At 59.8% G+C, this 12,788-nt stretch overlaps 1 protein-coding gene across 1 annotated transcript; it reads left to right on the top strand.

Moving 5' to 3' along the window:
- The first annotated feature begins 11,619 nt into the window (after positions 1-11,619).
- LOC127595126 (uncharacterized) lies at positions 11,620-12,114 on the top strand. Its single transcript, XM_052056815.1, has one exon. The coding sequence runs from the start codon at positions 11,620-11,622 to the stop codon at positions 12,112-12,114; it is 495 nt and encodes a 164-aa protein (XP_051912775.1).
- The last annotated feature ends 674 nt before the right edge of the window (positions 12,115-12,788 follow it).

Raw genomic sequence — 12,788 nt, 5'->3', positions numbered from 1 at the left:
GCCCGGTCTGTGATGTGCTGCCCGTACATCACCTGCCAGCTGTTGCTGTGCAGCATCGCCCCTCCCAGCCCCCCCGTGGCCAGCAGCCGTCCGCCTCGCAGGGTCTGTTCACCGATAGACTCCGCTATGAACGAGTTGTTTCAGCCCTCGCAGGAAGCGGTTGAACAAGAAGGCGGCAAGGAAGGCCCCCGATCGCGCCCCTGCACGACCTCCTTGACTTTACTCGCGACGATCTGCCGGTCATTGTCCCAGAGCTTGGCTGGGTTGTTGTAGCCCCACCACAGAAAAGATCTGCAGAGCGCCTTCCGATGTGAGAGCAGGCCCTTTTTTGTGATAGGGTCTGCATGTAGGCGGGATAGTAGAGCGTGCGAGTGCTGGAGTTTGGGCTCGTAGAGGTAGCTCAGGCCTGACGCCCGCTCAGTGACCAAGTACGGCTGCACCTTGTATTCGAATCATGCTCTTATTGCTCGATTTTGATGAGTCTTTCGCTGCCCTCGCTTCCGGACATGTACTCCACTGCAGTGCTTAAGGAGTTTTGAGTCGTACGCCCCTCCGAAGCGCTATGAGGGAGGCGCCTTGATACAGGGGCCCAAGCGCCGGCTCTCGGAAAATGGGTTCCGGATGATGTTCACCGAAGACATCATCAAGCACGCTAGAGATGCCTCTCCAGGCCCCGGAGACGCAGGTCACCGGGCCTGGCAAAAGATCACTCCAAAACCCGCAGCCTCAAAGTCCCAAGGCCAGCCCCAAGCCAAATAAAGTTAAAAGCAGACTTACAGTCACGGACGAAGCACTGATCCGCTCCCGAAAGCTGCCGGGGGTGGGGGCAGTACTCCCTTGAGAAGAAGCAGGTCAGTCTCAAAAGCATAAAAAAGAGTTTTGCAGAAAGGCAGACCTATGCTGACGCCCTGGTTATCAATAGCGAGGTTGTTGCCGGGCCCTGGCTTTTATAATCCCAAGTAAGTGCCCAGCAAAAAGCTTTTTGCTCAGAAACAGGAGAGTCGATCCTGAGCCCAAAGCCTAAGAAGATGAAGACAATCCTGAGAAGGAAAAGGAACAGGAAACTGACTCAAAGCCGCCAGCCTAAGCCCACCCCAAAAAGCCATTGCCTCCCGAGCCCGTCCAGCAGCTGGTTCTGAATCCCGTGCCTTTTGACACCTTGCAGTACAAGCTCAAGCACCTCAAAGAGAAAAAAATGTTGAGCTACCCAGAGACCAAGAAAACCAAAAAGAAAAAGTCTTTTTTACCTGGACGACCTGCGGGCGCGGTCCCCTTCGCCAGGCCCCCGGCTCGTACGACCACTGCGAGAGGCTGGTCCCACCCCAAGAAGAAGAGCTTCCAGATGAGCTACGACCGGGTGCTCAGCCACCGCTCCAGCAGCATCTATCGATGACCCTTAATCCGATCACTTAAGATGCTTTGATAGCTGCGAGACCTCGCGGAGGTCGACTGCCTCGCTGAACAGCTGGGGTCTTGAGACGCTGTCTGGCCCTGCTCCTGGAGCCACTGCACCACCCGATGCAGCTCTTAGGCCAGCCCCTCCCATGACTCCCTGATCAGCAGCAGCCCCAGCACTCCGCCCTGCAGGCACTCCAGCGGCAGGGAAGGCGGTTCCCTTGCTGCCCTCAACGTCCAGTGTGATGCCCCTGATCTTGGCCTCCTTAAAGAACGTGGCGATGTCCGCCCCCTGCAGAGGAGAGCTCAGGTAAGGGATGTACAGGTAGCACCGGGGGTTTCTTTTCGACCACCTCTTCATGCATGATGCGGTGCTAGAACGCCTCGGTTTTACTTGCGGGTGCTGCCCGAGGTCTTCTGCCGGACCAGGTAGCTGTCCTCCTCCTCCTCGCCGCCCAGCAGGAAATCGAACTGCGTGAAGCTGCAGGCCAGTTCGCTCAGCCCGCAGGTCAGCCCCATCGCCTCGCAATCGAGTGCCCCGTCCCTCCAGAACAGCAGCAGCTAAAGAGTGAAGAAGCCGGTCATCCGCTTAAGGCAGAGGGACTCGGCCAGCTGCCTGCAAAGGGACTCTATGTAGCCCCTTTTTGATCTGTTTGCTGCGGGTAGACACAGCCCCACCGGCTTGCCATTCTCGATCAGCTTTTCGCTGCAGGCGAAGTTCTAGGTCAGGCCCCTCAGGGCCCAGGAAGAAGTTGGCTAGTAAGGTCCGGGCGTTAGGCCTTTTGGCCTACACAACCCCCGCCTCGAGAAAGGAACGCCACTAAGAACTCTCGGTAAGATTTGTAGAGCTGCGAATATGCGATCCGCAGCCGGAGAGGCAGCTTCTGGGCGATGATCTCACGCACTTTGGCGACCAGCGCTTGGTTGCCCACATCCGAAAAGTGTGAGAGTTCGGATTCCTCAGTCTCGGCACGAATGACCGAGCCCGGCTTGAGCTCGGCCAGCAGCTTGCGGATCGAGACAATCTTGCCCACATTGAAGGAGGCAATACCCCTGCCCGCGAAACTGTCCTCAATCTTGAGCAACCAGTCCTCCACGTGCGGGTACTTGACTGTCAGCACGGCCAGGGTGCTGACGAGCTCTCCCTCGTCAAAGATCTCAATCGAGCCGACTGTCAAGGGCAACCCGGCTTCCTTGAACAGCCGTTTGCTCTAGGACTTGAGCGAGAGAAGGTAGGCGGTCTGGGGGTCGCCCATCAGCACGGGCAAGCCCAGCTCGTGGGCCAGCAGCACCAGCTCGTTGCAGGGGCTCGCTAGGGGACGATTGTAGCTGGGGATAGCCCTTGCAGAGCAGCTTGAGTCGATCCTGAGCCTGCCGCGAATACCTTACCACCGAGTACAGGGACATGTGCATCGGAAAGCCTCGGTAGTCCACCTCCAGGAAGCTGACTTTCTTGTGCAGGCCTGGGGTTGCACCCAGCCCGAGCATCTTCTCGTAGTAGGTCCTTGATTTCGGGAGGGAGGCCTGTTCCTGTCACAAAGACGATTCTCCGGCGACTGTGTCTGGCTCGGAAACAGCCGGTTCAGGTGCACGTTCTGGCGCTCTGCGGGGTGCTCGATTGTGAGGCGGTCCAGCTCGCCCTTCGCACGCGCGCAGATGTGGACTTCGATGTGATCGGTTTTCCACTAGCTCCCGGTAGTCCCAGCCAGAATGCCTACTGGCGCTGCTTGAACAGCTCATGCACTTTTTCCGCACGGTCTTTGAGCCGGCCCTTAAACTCACTCGCGATGCGTCTGTCTCTCCACCAGCGCTGGATCCTGACGGCAGTCTTGCCCAGCATCTGCCGCACCTTGAAGGCCTTCCTGGCCCGGAACCCCAGCCACCGCCTCTTTATCGCATTCACTGCTCTGAGTTTGCCGGTACTTCCGAAATAGATAAATGGTGGCCTTTTCTGTGCGCATTTAGTGGCTATGATCTTCCTCCTGCTCGAGCACGCAGCCCCATCATACTCTCAGGCCGGACGGGCTCCCCGCCCAGAGCCAGTTCGACCAGTGGCCGCGAGGCGACCCGGGCCTGCTTGATGGCATGCCTCTTGAAGAAAGCCTCGAACTGCCAGAGCACCTTCTTGATCTTCATCCAGCTACTCGCGTACATCTTGCGGAAGGCAGCCAGCTCCTCATCCTCAGTCATGGAGCCGTTCGCCAAGCTGATCACGAAGTGCTCCTTGGTTTTCAGAGCCCGCCTTCTTACAGCAGACGGGCCTCTTGCAGCAAAACTGGACTCGAGTTCAGAATGGGCGTGGAAGCGCTTTTGCCTGCGGTACGAAAAAAGGACGGCCCCTAGTCGGGCGTGAGGGCGGGGGCTCGGCCAGGTTTGCTCTCGTTGATCAAAGACTTTTCGTGCATGGAGTAGACCTTCATCTCGCGGTTTCGGATGACCTGCGACACCTCCTCCTTTTGTTTTTTCCTGGTCCTTGGGCTTGCGGGCTGAGCCTTGCCGGGACAGCACGGGCAAGGGCTGTTTTGCCGTCAGGCACGGCCCTGCGGAGAGTGTCCTCGTGCTTGGACATCTCGTAATGCATGGCGGAGAGCAGCTGCTGAGGCTGGACGGCGTTGTCCTGGAGGGCGGAGGGCGCTGGGCCTGGATCTGGGCGCTTGGCCCTGCAGCAGGGAGGCGATGGCCTTTTCGGTTATCATGAATCAATAAAAGCAGGGTTGCGAGGCCTTTTCGGCAGCCAATAGATTTTTAATTATAAAATGGAGCTGGCTGAGGTTTGTCACTGTTACTGCGAGGCGGGGACGGCCCTCGATCGCACCGGACAGCTCTTTTGCCCGCACTGCAACGGGCTCTACCTGAAGGGCAGGTTCAAGTCCATAAAGTCGAGTGCGTACGCCACCACCGAGTCACTGTCACCACTGGACTGTCTGGCCTGCCTGCGCAGGCGGTCGAGGGTCAGCTGGACTGCCCTTCGGATGGACGAGATGTACCTCGAGCAGCGTGGTAGTCTAGTCAATATGGTAGCCCGGCTAGCAGAGTATTTCCGGTTTGACATGGGCACCCTCGCGCTGGCGGTTTTCTCTGATGGATAGGTTGTTTTTCTGGTTGTCCTGAGCTGCTCGACCAGGACTGCCTGTACTCCAGCATTTGCCTGCTGGCCGCAAGCAAGCTAGCAGACCTGGACTCCTTGGTGCCTTTCATTCCCCGCCTGCGCAAGCACACCAGCTATGAACACAGCCTCGAGGAGTACAAGGCCGCAGAGCGCAAGGTGCTGGATTTCTTCAAGTTCGACTACAACCTGCCCACGCACTGCTGCTTTCTGGGGGCCTACCTGTCCGGCGGCACTGTCTTCTCGAGCGAAAAGAACTGTGTCGAGAAGTTTAGGGCTGTCGAGGTGCAGGTTTAGTTGCTCAGTAGACAGGTGCTGGCTTCTCCTCGCCTGCATGAGGTCAGTCCGGAATTGCTCGCCCAGGCGGTGCTGCTCAGAGCCAGGGAGATGGCGGGGGTGGCAGCGAACGCAGAGGTGCTAAAGCTGTACCAGATCGACCCAGAGCATGTCCACGCAGGCCAGGCCGTACTGGGGGGGTAGCCACGGCAGCTGCGGGCTGCAGACTGCAACCGGCCCCGGGCGGCAGGGAAGGCGCGGGCAGGGTGGCAGGACGAGAACGGGGTGCAGGTGCAGAGATGATTGTGTAACTGCCGGTGATTATATGGGCCCGAAGAAGAAGGTGCAGGATGACGACGAGAGCACCGAAAAGCTGTTCCGCATCTACCGCGGCAAGTGCGAGAAGTATGGGCTGACGCCCTCCAAGCTGTTCAAGGAGAAGATCGAGGCGGCCATGGAGGAGGACGTCCCGCATCTCAAGAAGCTGCTGTACTGGGACGAGGTGGGCCCGGCCGGCGTGCGGGCCATGTTCGAGGCCCTGTGCGAGCAGGACGGGTACAAGCACCTCACCTCGATCAACATGACCAACATCAAGACCTACGACTAGGGGTGCCTCTACATCGCCCAGTACCTGGAGAAGGCGCGCTCGGTCAAGGAGCTCGAGCTGGAGATCAACGATATCGGCGTGGAAGGGTGTCGGCACCTGGGGATGGCGCTGACGCCGGGGGTGGGGCTGCCGCTGGTGCACCTCAACCTTAGCTACAACAAGTTCGGGACGCCGGGGCTGGAGCAGCTGACGCGCGGACTGGCGGTGAACGGGTCGGTGGAGCGGCTGTACCTGGACTACTGCGAGATCGACCCTGAGGGGTCCCGCTACATCCAAGAGATCCTGTCGTTCCACGAAAGCAAGATCGAGGTGCTGAGCCTGAACGGAAACGTGCTGCGGAACGAGGGCGTGTACCAGGTTTTCCGGGCGCTGGAGGCGAACGAGGCGCTGAGCGAGCTGTACCTGATAAACAACCAGTTCGGGGAGAGCACCGAGATCTTCGTGGTGGACAAGATCTGCCAGATCCTGGAGAAGAACCGGACGCTGGTGTACTGCAACCTGGAGGGGAACGGGCTGTACAACGACTCGGGCAAGAAGTTCATCCACGCCATGAAGATCAACAACCCCCTGCTCCTGATCGAGTTCGGCATCAACTGCGAGAAGGAGGTCATGGACGAGTTCAAGAAGCTGGCCAAGAAGCGCAAGAAGAAGAAGAAGAAAAAGAAGAAGGCCAAGAAGAAGAAATGACATCAGCACTTCTTGTTGTACCGCAGCACTGTCCCCCACCCCTCCAGCAGCCCTGCCTGCCGCCCCCACCCTCCCGCTCGACACCGCTCCTCCATCTCCCTGCTCAGCTCCAGCAACTCCGCCCACTCCTCGCGAGCGTGCGGGTGTCGGGCCAGCAGCTGCCAGCCCAGTCGCTTGTGCTGCTTTATCGACTTGTACAGGTCGTACGACTGGAAATATTCCCGGCACTGGGCCACCAGCGCGTTGAGGTCCTCGGCGATGGAGGGTCGCCGGGCTTGCCGGTCGATGGCCTCAAACAATCGCCCTTTGAGTGCACGCCAGCAGTCTCGCTAGACGGCGATCGCCTCCTCGGTGCTGTCCACTCGGTCGAATTCGCAGGCCAGGGCGGTCACTACCCGCACGAGCAGTTGCCCCAGACACATGGTGACCACCACGCCCATGAACTGCAAGTTGACGTGCACCCGGCGGTTGCGGGCGACTGCCGCCGCCAGCACTGCCAGCTCGAACAGGCTGGCATACACACAGTAGTAGAGTGCCTTCTTGAACAGGGCCCGGAAGGAGCAGGCCCGCCACAGGGCGGAAACAGCCCGTGAAGTGAGGGACTCGAAATGGTCGGTGGCGAGGGACAATCGCCGGGTTCGTGCCAGGATCGAATAGCTGAGCACCACCCCGCCCAACAGCGAGGCTGCTGGCTCGGTGGCCCCGAACAGCAGCTCATGGCTGTAGCGATACAGCGCCATCCCGCATAACACCGCGATCACTAGCTCATGCGGCTACGCGCTGAAGAAAGGCTAGTGGAGGCCTTCCGCGCGGCGCATGTACCGCACGAACACCGCCAACACCAGCACGGCTAGCCCCAGCCGCAGGGAGAAGGCGCAGCAGCCCAGTGCCAGGAGCACCTGCAGGGCCAGGGTTAACGGAAGCGGGTGCAGGGTGAAGGCGGGTTTGGCAGTCGCCTGCGGGGTTCGGGGCAGCACCCCCTGCCTGAAGACGGCGGGCGCCTCGGCTGGCTTCCGGAGAGTGGCTGAGCCGCTCGACCGGTAGCTCTCACGGAAGAAGGTCTGCGTCACCGTTTCCCGGGAGAGCCGGCTGGGCGCGTGGAATGGGTTCTGCATAATAATTTTGGTGAGACCGTCATCGTTAGATTTGAATGCCGAGGCCCTGCGGCATCGAAAACGACCCCAACGTGGTCAACACGCCTTTCGAGCGCAACCGTGAGAAGCTGGCCCTTCGGATCAAGGGCATGGAACTCAGCACCCAGGAGGACAACAAGAAAAACGATCTGCTCAAGACAGACCTGGCCGCCCTCATCCAGTAGAACCAGGCCCGCTGCCAGGCCCGCCAGCACGATCGCGACCTGCTCCAGGCCCAGCTCCGCAAGCTGGGCCCTGAGGCCGAGCAGGTGACCGCTGCGGTCCGCGGATTGCAGCAGGCTGCAGAGGCTGCCGAGCAGCAGCGGCTGTAGCTTGAGGATGGGATGGAGGCCCTGGACTAGGAAAGAGGCAGGCTTGTTGAGGAGAAGGCCAACAAGTACGCCGCCATTGAGGCCCTTCGTCGCAAGGTGAGGGCGGCCGAGGAGAGGCAGAGAAAAGCAAAGCAGGAGATTGGCAGACTGAACACTGAACTAGGCCTGGAGCAACCAAAGCTAAAGGGCAGGTCACTGCAGAGCCGGGCGGAGGATCACCGCCGGCTGGAACAGAACCTCGCCACGATGAAGGGCAGGCTTGCCACCGCCACCGAGAAGTTCGAGCAGCTGACCTCACTGCTGCGCAAGCTCACTTAAGAGCTGCGGGGCAGGAACCACGAGGTGCTCGAAGTGCGAAGGCGCAACGAGGAGATGTAGAGGCAGGCGATGGAGCTGGACGAGGCTGAGCGGAAACTCGGCATTGAGCAGCAGCTGCTTACCAACTTCCGCAAGGAAAACGCCCTGCTGCGGCAGAAGCTGGAGCGGGTGACCGGGGAGCGTTACCTGACCGAAAACCTGACGGTGCTGGACCGGGGGGCAGGCCTGGCCTACCGTGCTGCCGAGGAAGGCGAGCTGTAAAAGCTACTGGGATAGAAGCTGGACATAATCTACAACCAGGAGGACGAGATCGAGCGGCTGGCGCAGGAGATCGACGAGGTGGCACTGGCGATCAAGGAGTGCGACCAGAAATTGCAGAGATGATTGGCAGGTCAGCGCCTCCACCGGGCCATCATGTGGCACAGCCCTTCGTTCAGTCTCGTGAACCCTTCCACCTCTCCACTCAGCTCGGTGTTTATCATGGTGGTCTCGCGCGTGACTGCCTCGCAGATGTCCCGCTCGCATTTCAGCCGCCGGTTCTAGGCCCGCAGCTGCTCCAGAAGGGCCTTGCGTGGATCGTTGTCAGATTTGGAGAGCTGTGCCTCTTTGTCGCGGATGGCGGATTCCAGCCGGGCTAGCTGGCCTTCCAACTCCAACCCGGTTGAAGCCTCGTTCGCCAGCACTTCCTGCTGGTCCCTGATATCGGAGGCGGCCTGGTCGACCGCCTGCTCGAGGCCCTTGACCCGGTGTTGGAGGGCCGTGATGGCCGTTCCCAGCTCGTTGAGTTCCCTCTTCAGGGCGGCGATCTGCTTGTCAGAGTCGTCAGCCTGCTGCATCTTTTCAAGCTCCTCCCGCAGCAGCTCGAGGGTCTTGCAAGCCTTGCAACGGGCGGCCTCTGCCTCGATACCCTGCAGGTCGGTGACGTGGAGGGTGTTGAGGTTGTCCTGCAGGATGGCTGTCAGTTAGTCGGCCTCCCGTGCGGCCCTGTCCCTGGCGTCCTTCAGGGCCACCAGCCTCACTCGGAACTATTTATTGACATCGTGAGACAGGGCCGAGTTGGAATCCGCGATGTCTTTCAGCTCAGCCGCCAGCCGCTGCACTTCCTTCTCCTTGCCCTTGATGGCCATCTCCAGGCAGCGCATCTCCTCGTCGAGGGGGTTGGCCGCCTCATCTGCCAGTTTCTTTTTTAGAGATTCGGCACGGTCCGCCAGCTGCGCGATCGTGGCCGCGCCCAGGTCGAGCTTCAAAGCGAACTCGTTGGCCCACGAATCCCGTGAGTTGGCTAGCCACTCAAGCTAACTTTCCAAATTGTGGACATCCTTGAGAATCCGTTCTTTTTCGAGAGCCTTGTCACGGCGTTCAGCCAGCAGCTACCTGAGGCGAGCGGCCTCGGCAGTACCGTCAGGACAGCGCTCAGCGCACATGCTACGATAGTACTTATATTTCTCCATGGATCACAATAGCGCAATAAATCCCTGGATAAATGTAGGACAAGCTGGCCACTCGCATCCACAGGGAGTTCTGCGCGGGGTTCATCCCGTTCTGCGGCGGGAGGGTCTATCTCATCAAGAGCCTCAAGAAGGACCGCTGGTGCTTTCCTAAGGGGCATCTGGAGAAAGGCGAGACTTGCATGCAGGCCGCTGAGAGGGAGCTGCGGGAGGAGACGGGGCTCAGTGTCAGTCGCCTGCTCAGCGAGGAGCAGCTGACAGTCACATACCTGCACCACAAGGAGAAGAAGCAGCAGATGGTAACCAAGCAGGTAGTCTACTATCTGGCGGAGGTGGAGGGCAAGCCGCAAGCCCAGCCTGAGGAGGTCCTCTAGGTGCGGCTGGTTCCGGTCAAGGAGGCCTTCGAAATGGTGGGCCGGGATTGGGACAAATGGCTGCTGCTGCGTGCGCAGGAGCTGCTCAAGTGATTTGATTTGAATGCCCCGGGAACGCCAGCGCCCTGCCCCAGCCGCAGACCCTCTGGACACCTTCATGAGTTCGGACAATGTGCTAAACTTCCTGCGGGCATCCAACATCGTCTCCAAGGAGATCAAGGAGGCCATCCGAGAGTCAGAGGAGTTCGAGCCTGAGCAGACATCCTCCTGGAAAATGCCAGAGGAGGTGGTCAAGAGGCTTGATGGGCTGCCCGGGCAGACCCGCGCAATCGCTGCATTTGAGGCGTTGCTTGAGATTGCGCTCGAGGAAAATGCTGAACGGCTCGATCGGGATCCCAAACTCAAAGTCTTGGCGTTCAAGCTGGCGGACCGACTGCGCAGCCTGGCCGAATCCACGAGGCAGTCCCGGACCGTGGTGAACACCGTTCTGTCAGAGAAGGCGAGGTACGAGACCATGCTGAAACAGTCTTGCCAGGCGGTTGCCCAGTAGCTGCAGGAGGAGTGGGTCTCCAAAAAGGCACTGCAGAAAAAAGGCCCGAGCGAGGGCATGCAGCAGATCGTCAGCAGCCTCAACGAAAAGCTGGTCAGCGAGGGGGGGATTGTCACCCTTGAAGACTTGGGCACGGCGGCAGTCGTCGAAGAGACCCTCGCGAAGGTGCAGCAGGACAACCGCGAGAAGCAGCACCGCATCGAGCTGCTGTCCAGCCGGCTGTAGGACATCGCGCATGACCTGCGGGCCAAGCAGGCCAAGATCAGCCTCTTGAAGGCAGAACTCTACAAAAAGTTGTGATAGGTCACTGCAAAATGTCAGAGCAGGTCCTAGACCTGCGTCGGGCTTGCTGGCCTGGCGCTGGGCTGAGTGGGCGGCTGGCTGGGGGACTGTGTGGCCGGCTGTGTGGGCGGGGCGGAGGGGTCCGCTAGGGCCGCCTGGAAGATGTTCTTAAACTCGCCCAACTGCTTGCGAGTCTGTTCTGTCTCCCGCTTGACAGCGAACTCCTCCTCCTGCTCACGCCTACACTCCGCCAACTTCAGCTCGTACTTCTCGGCCAGGTACTTCAGCCGCTGATACGACTTGCTCATGATCTCTTTCTAGAAGGGGATGAGCTTCTGGGTGCTGAGGGTATGCTTGAGCCAGGTGCGGCCTTGATCCAGCCGGTCTGCCAGCTGCTTCGTGTGGTCACCAACACTGCCTTACAAGCCCTGCTATAACTCGTCGCATAGGGATTGGAGGGTCGCCACTTCTAGCTGCACGTCGGGCGGGGGAGGAGGCTCTGGCCTGCCCGTGGCAAATGGCGGGGTAGGCGGACGCTCTGGCTTTGTGGTCGGCTTCGCAAGCATCTCGATGTTGTCGAAGATGGGCGAGCTGGTCCGAACACTAAGCATGTTTTTTTCGGCCAGCTGCCGTGCCGGAAACTCCACGCCCTCCTAGCGCAGCATTTTGTAGGAGGCGATCAGGTGGCGGTACTTGCCTTCTTCCAGCATGAAGGCGTCGTACCACAGCTGCAGGATGAAAAGCGCTTTGCCCTCGATGTAATCCCAGTTCTCGCGGTTCGAACGGAAGCTCGAGATCAGCCCCGCCTTGTTCCTGCGGTGCTTGAGCAGGCCCCTGAAGGCCTCCTGGAAGCGCGCCGTGTTCACTGCCTGGTGGAAAATCTCGCCACAGTTTTTGACGAAGTAGTCAAAAATCGTGACTGCGACCTTGACCCTATCGCTTTTTTCAGCGAAGCTCCTGGCGAAGCACTCGAGGACAGGGGGCAGGGTCTGGCGGGGCTCTAGGTTGACCATGTCGAGCATCTCAAAGACCTGTCCCTCGTGGATTTCCCCTGCGTCAATCATCTTCCCGATCTTCGCGACGATCCTGCTCATGAGAGCCTTAATTAATCATGAAGGTGAAGGTGTTCCTGACGGTGGCCACCCAGCGCGCAGAGCTGGGCAGGGTCCTCCTCACCCTCCACAAGGACGTCGTCCCCCGCACTGCCGAAAACTTTAGGGCTCTCTGCACTGGCGAAAAGGGGTTCGGATACAAGGACTCGCTCTTCCACCGGGTCATCCCTGGCTTCATGCTCCAGGGCGGAGACTTCACGGCGGGCAACGGCACAGGCGGCAAGAGCATCTACGGCAACAAATTCGCTGACGAGAACTTCAAGCTGAAGCACACAGGGCCAGGCATCCTGTCAATGGCCAACAGCGGGCCGAACACCAACGGCTCTCAGTTCTTCATCTGCACGGCCACCACGGCCTGGCTGGACGGCAAGCACGTGGTGTTCGGCGAGGTCGCCGAGGGCATGGACGTCATCAAGAAGATCGAGCAGCTGGGCAGCGAGTCCGGCAGGACCCGTGAGCCTATCCGCATCACCGACTGCGGTGAGCTGAAATGAGCCTGATCTATTGGCCTCGGCTGGTTTGGAGCCATCATCATTTCGAATGCTTGCACCCAGCGGCTAGCCTGACTCCACCTGTCAGGACTAGAATCGGCCCGCCGAGCAGCCAGCCCCCGCCGCCCCCTCAGACAAGGGCACCCCTGCCCAACCCCCAACTACTGCTGAGCCTACAACCCAGCCCCGGCAGGCCAGTGCCTCGCCCAAGCTGCATTTCACTCAGGCCAAGGCGAAGGAACACTAGCCCAAGCGAATGCCGAGCCCCGGCCCCGTCAAAGTCACGGGAGTGGTCAGCCGCACCAGGTCCCTGAGACGAGTGACCTTGCTGAATGACTCTCTGGAGCCAATTTCCTACTAAGTCGTGCCTGAGGGCAGGGTGTTCAAGGACAGACACTGTCTGCTGGGGCTGAGCATACAGCGGCAGGTGGACGACGACCGCATGACTGAAGAGAGTGAGCTGGAGAACGCCATCGGGATGGTGCTGGACGACCTGATGATGAGCCTCGACCCACGCACCCGGGCCTTAAAGTTCGACGAGGATGATTGATCGAGCACTTGTGCAGCTGCCTTACTGCTCTTGTCAAAGGTGCCTTTCTCTATGCTCAGCGCCTTAGAATCTTGCGCACGTTGATGAAGTCCTTCTTGAGGAGGTGTAGGAGGCGGCTGCTTAGCTG

The sequence above is a fragment of the Hippocampus zosterae genome, unplaced genomic scaffold (genome assembly GCF_025434085.1).
Source record: "Hippocampus zosterae strain Florida unplaced genomic scaffold, ASM2543408v3 HiC_scaffold_409, whole genome shotgun sequence".
Classification (NCBI taxonomy): Eukaryota; Metazoa; Chordata; class Actinopteri; order Syngnathiformes; family Syngnathidae; genus Hippocampus; species Hippocampus zosterae.
The sequence above is the reverse complement of the archived record's forward strand: the minus strand, read 5'-3'. Positions and strand labels throughout refer to the sequence as shown.

Excerpts from the sequence above, each read along its gene's own strand:
- LOC127595126 (XM_052056815.1), top strand. The coding sequence starts at position 11,620 with ATGAAGGTGAAGGTGTTCCTGACGGTGGCCACCCAGCGCGCAGAGCTG.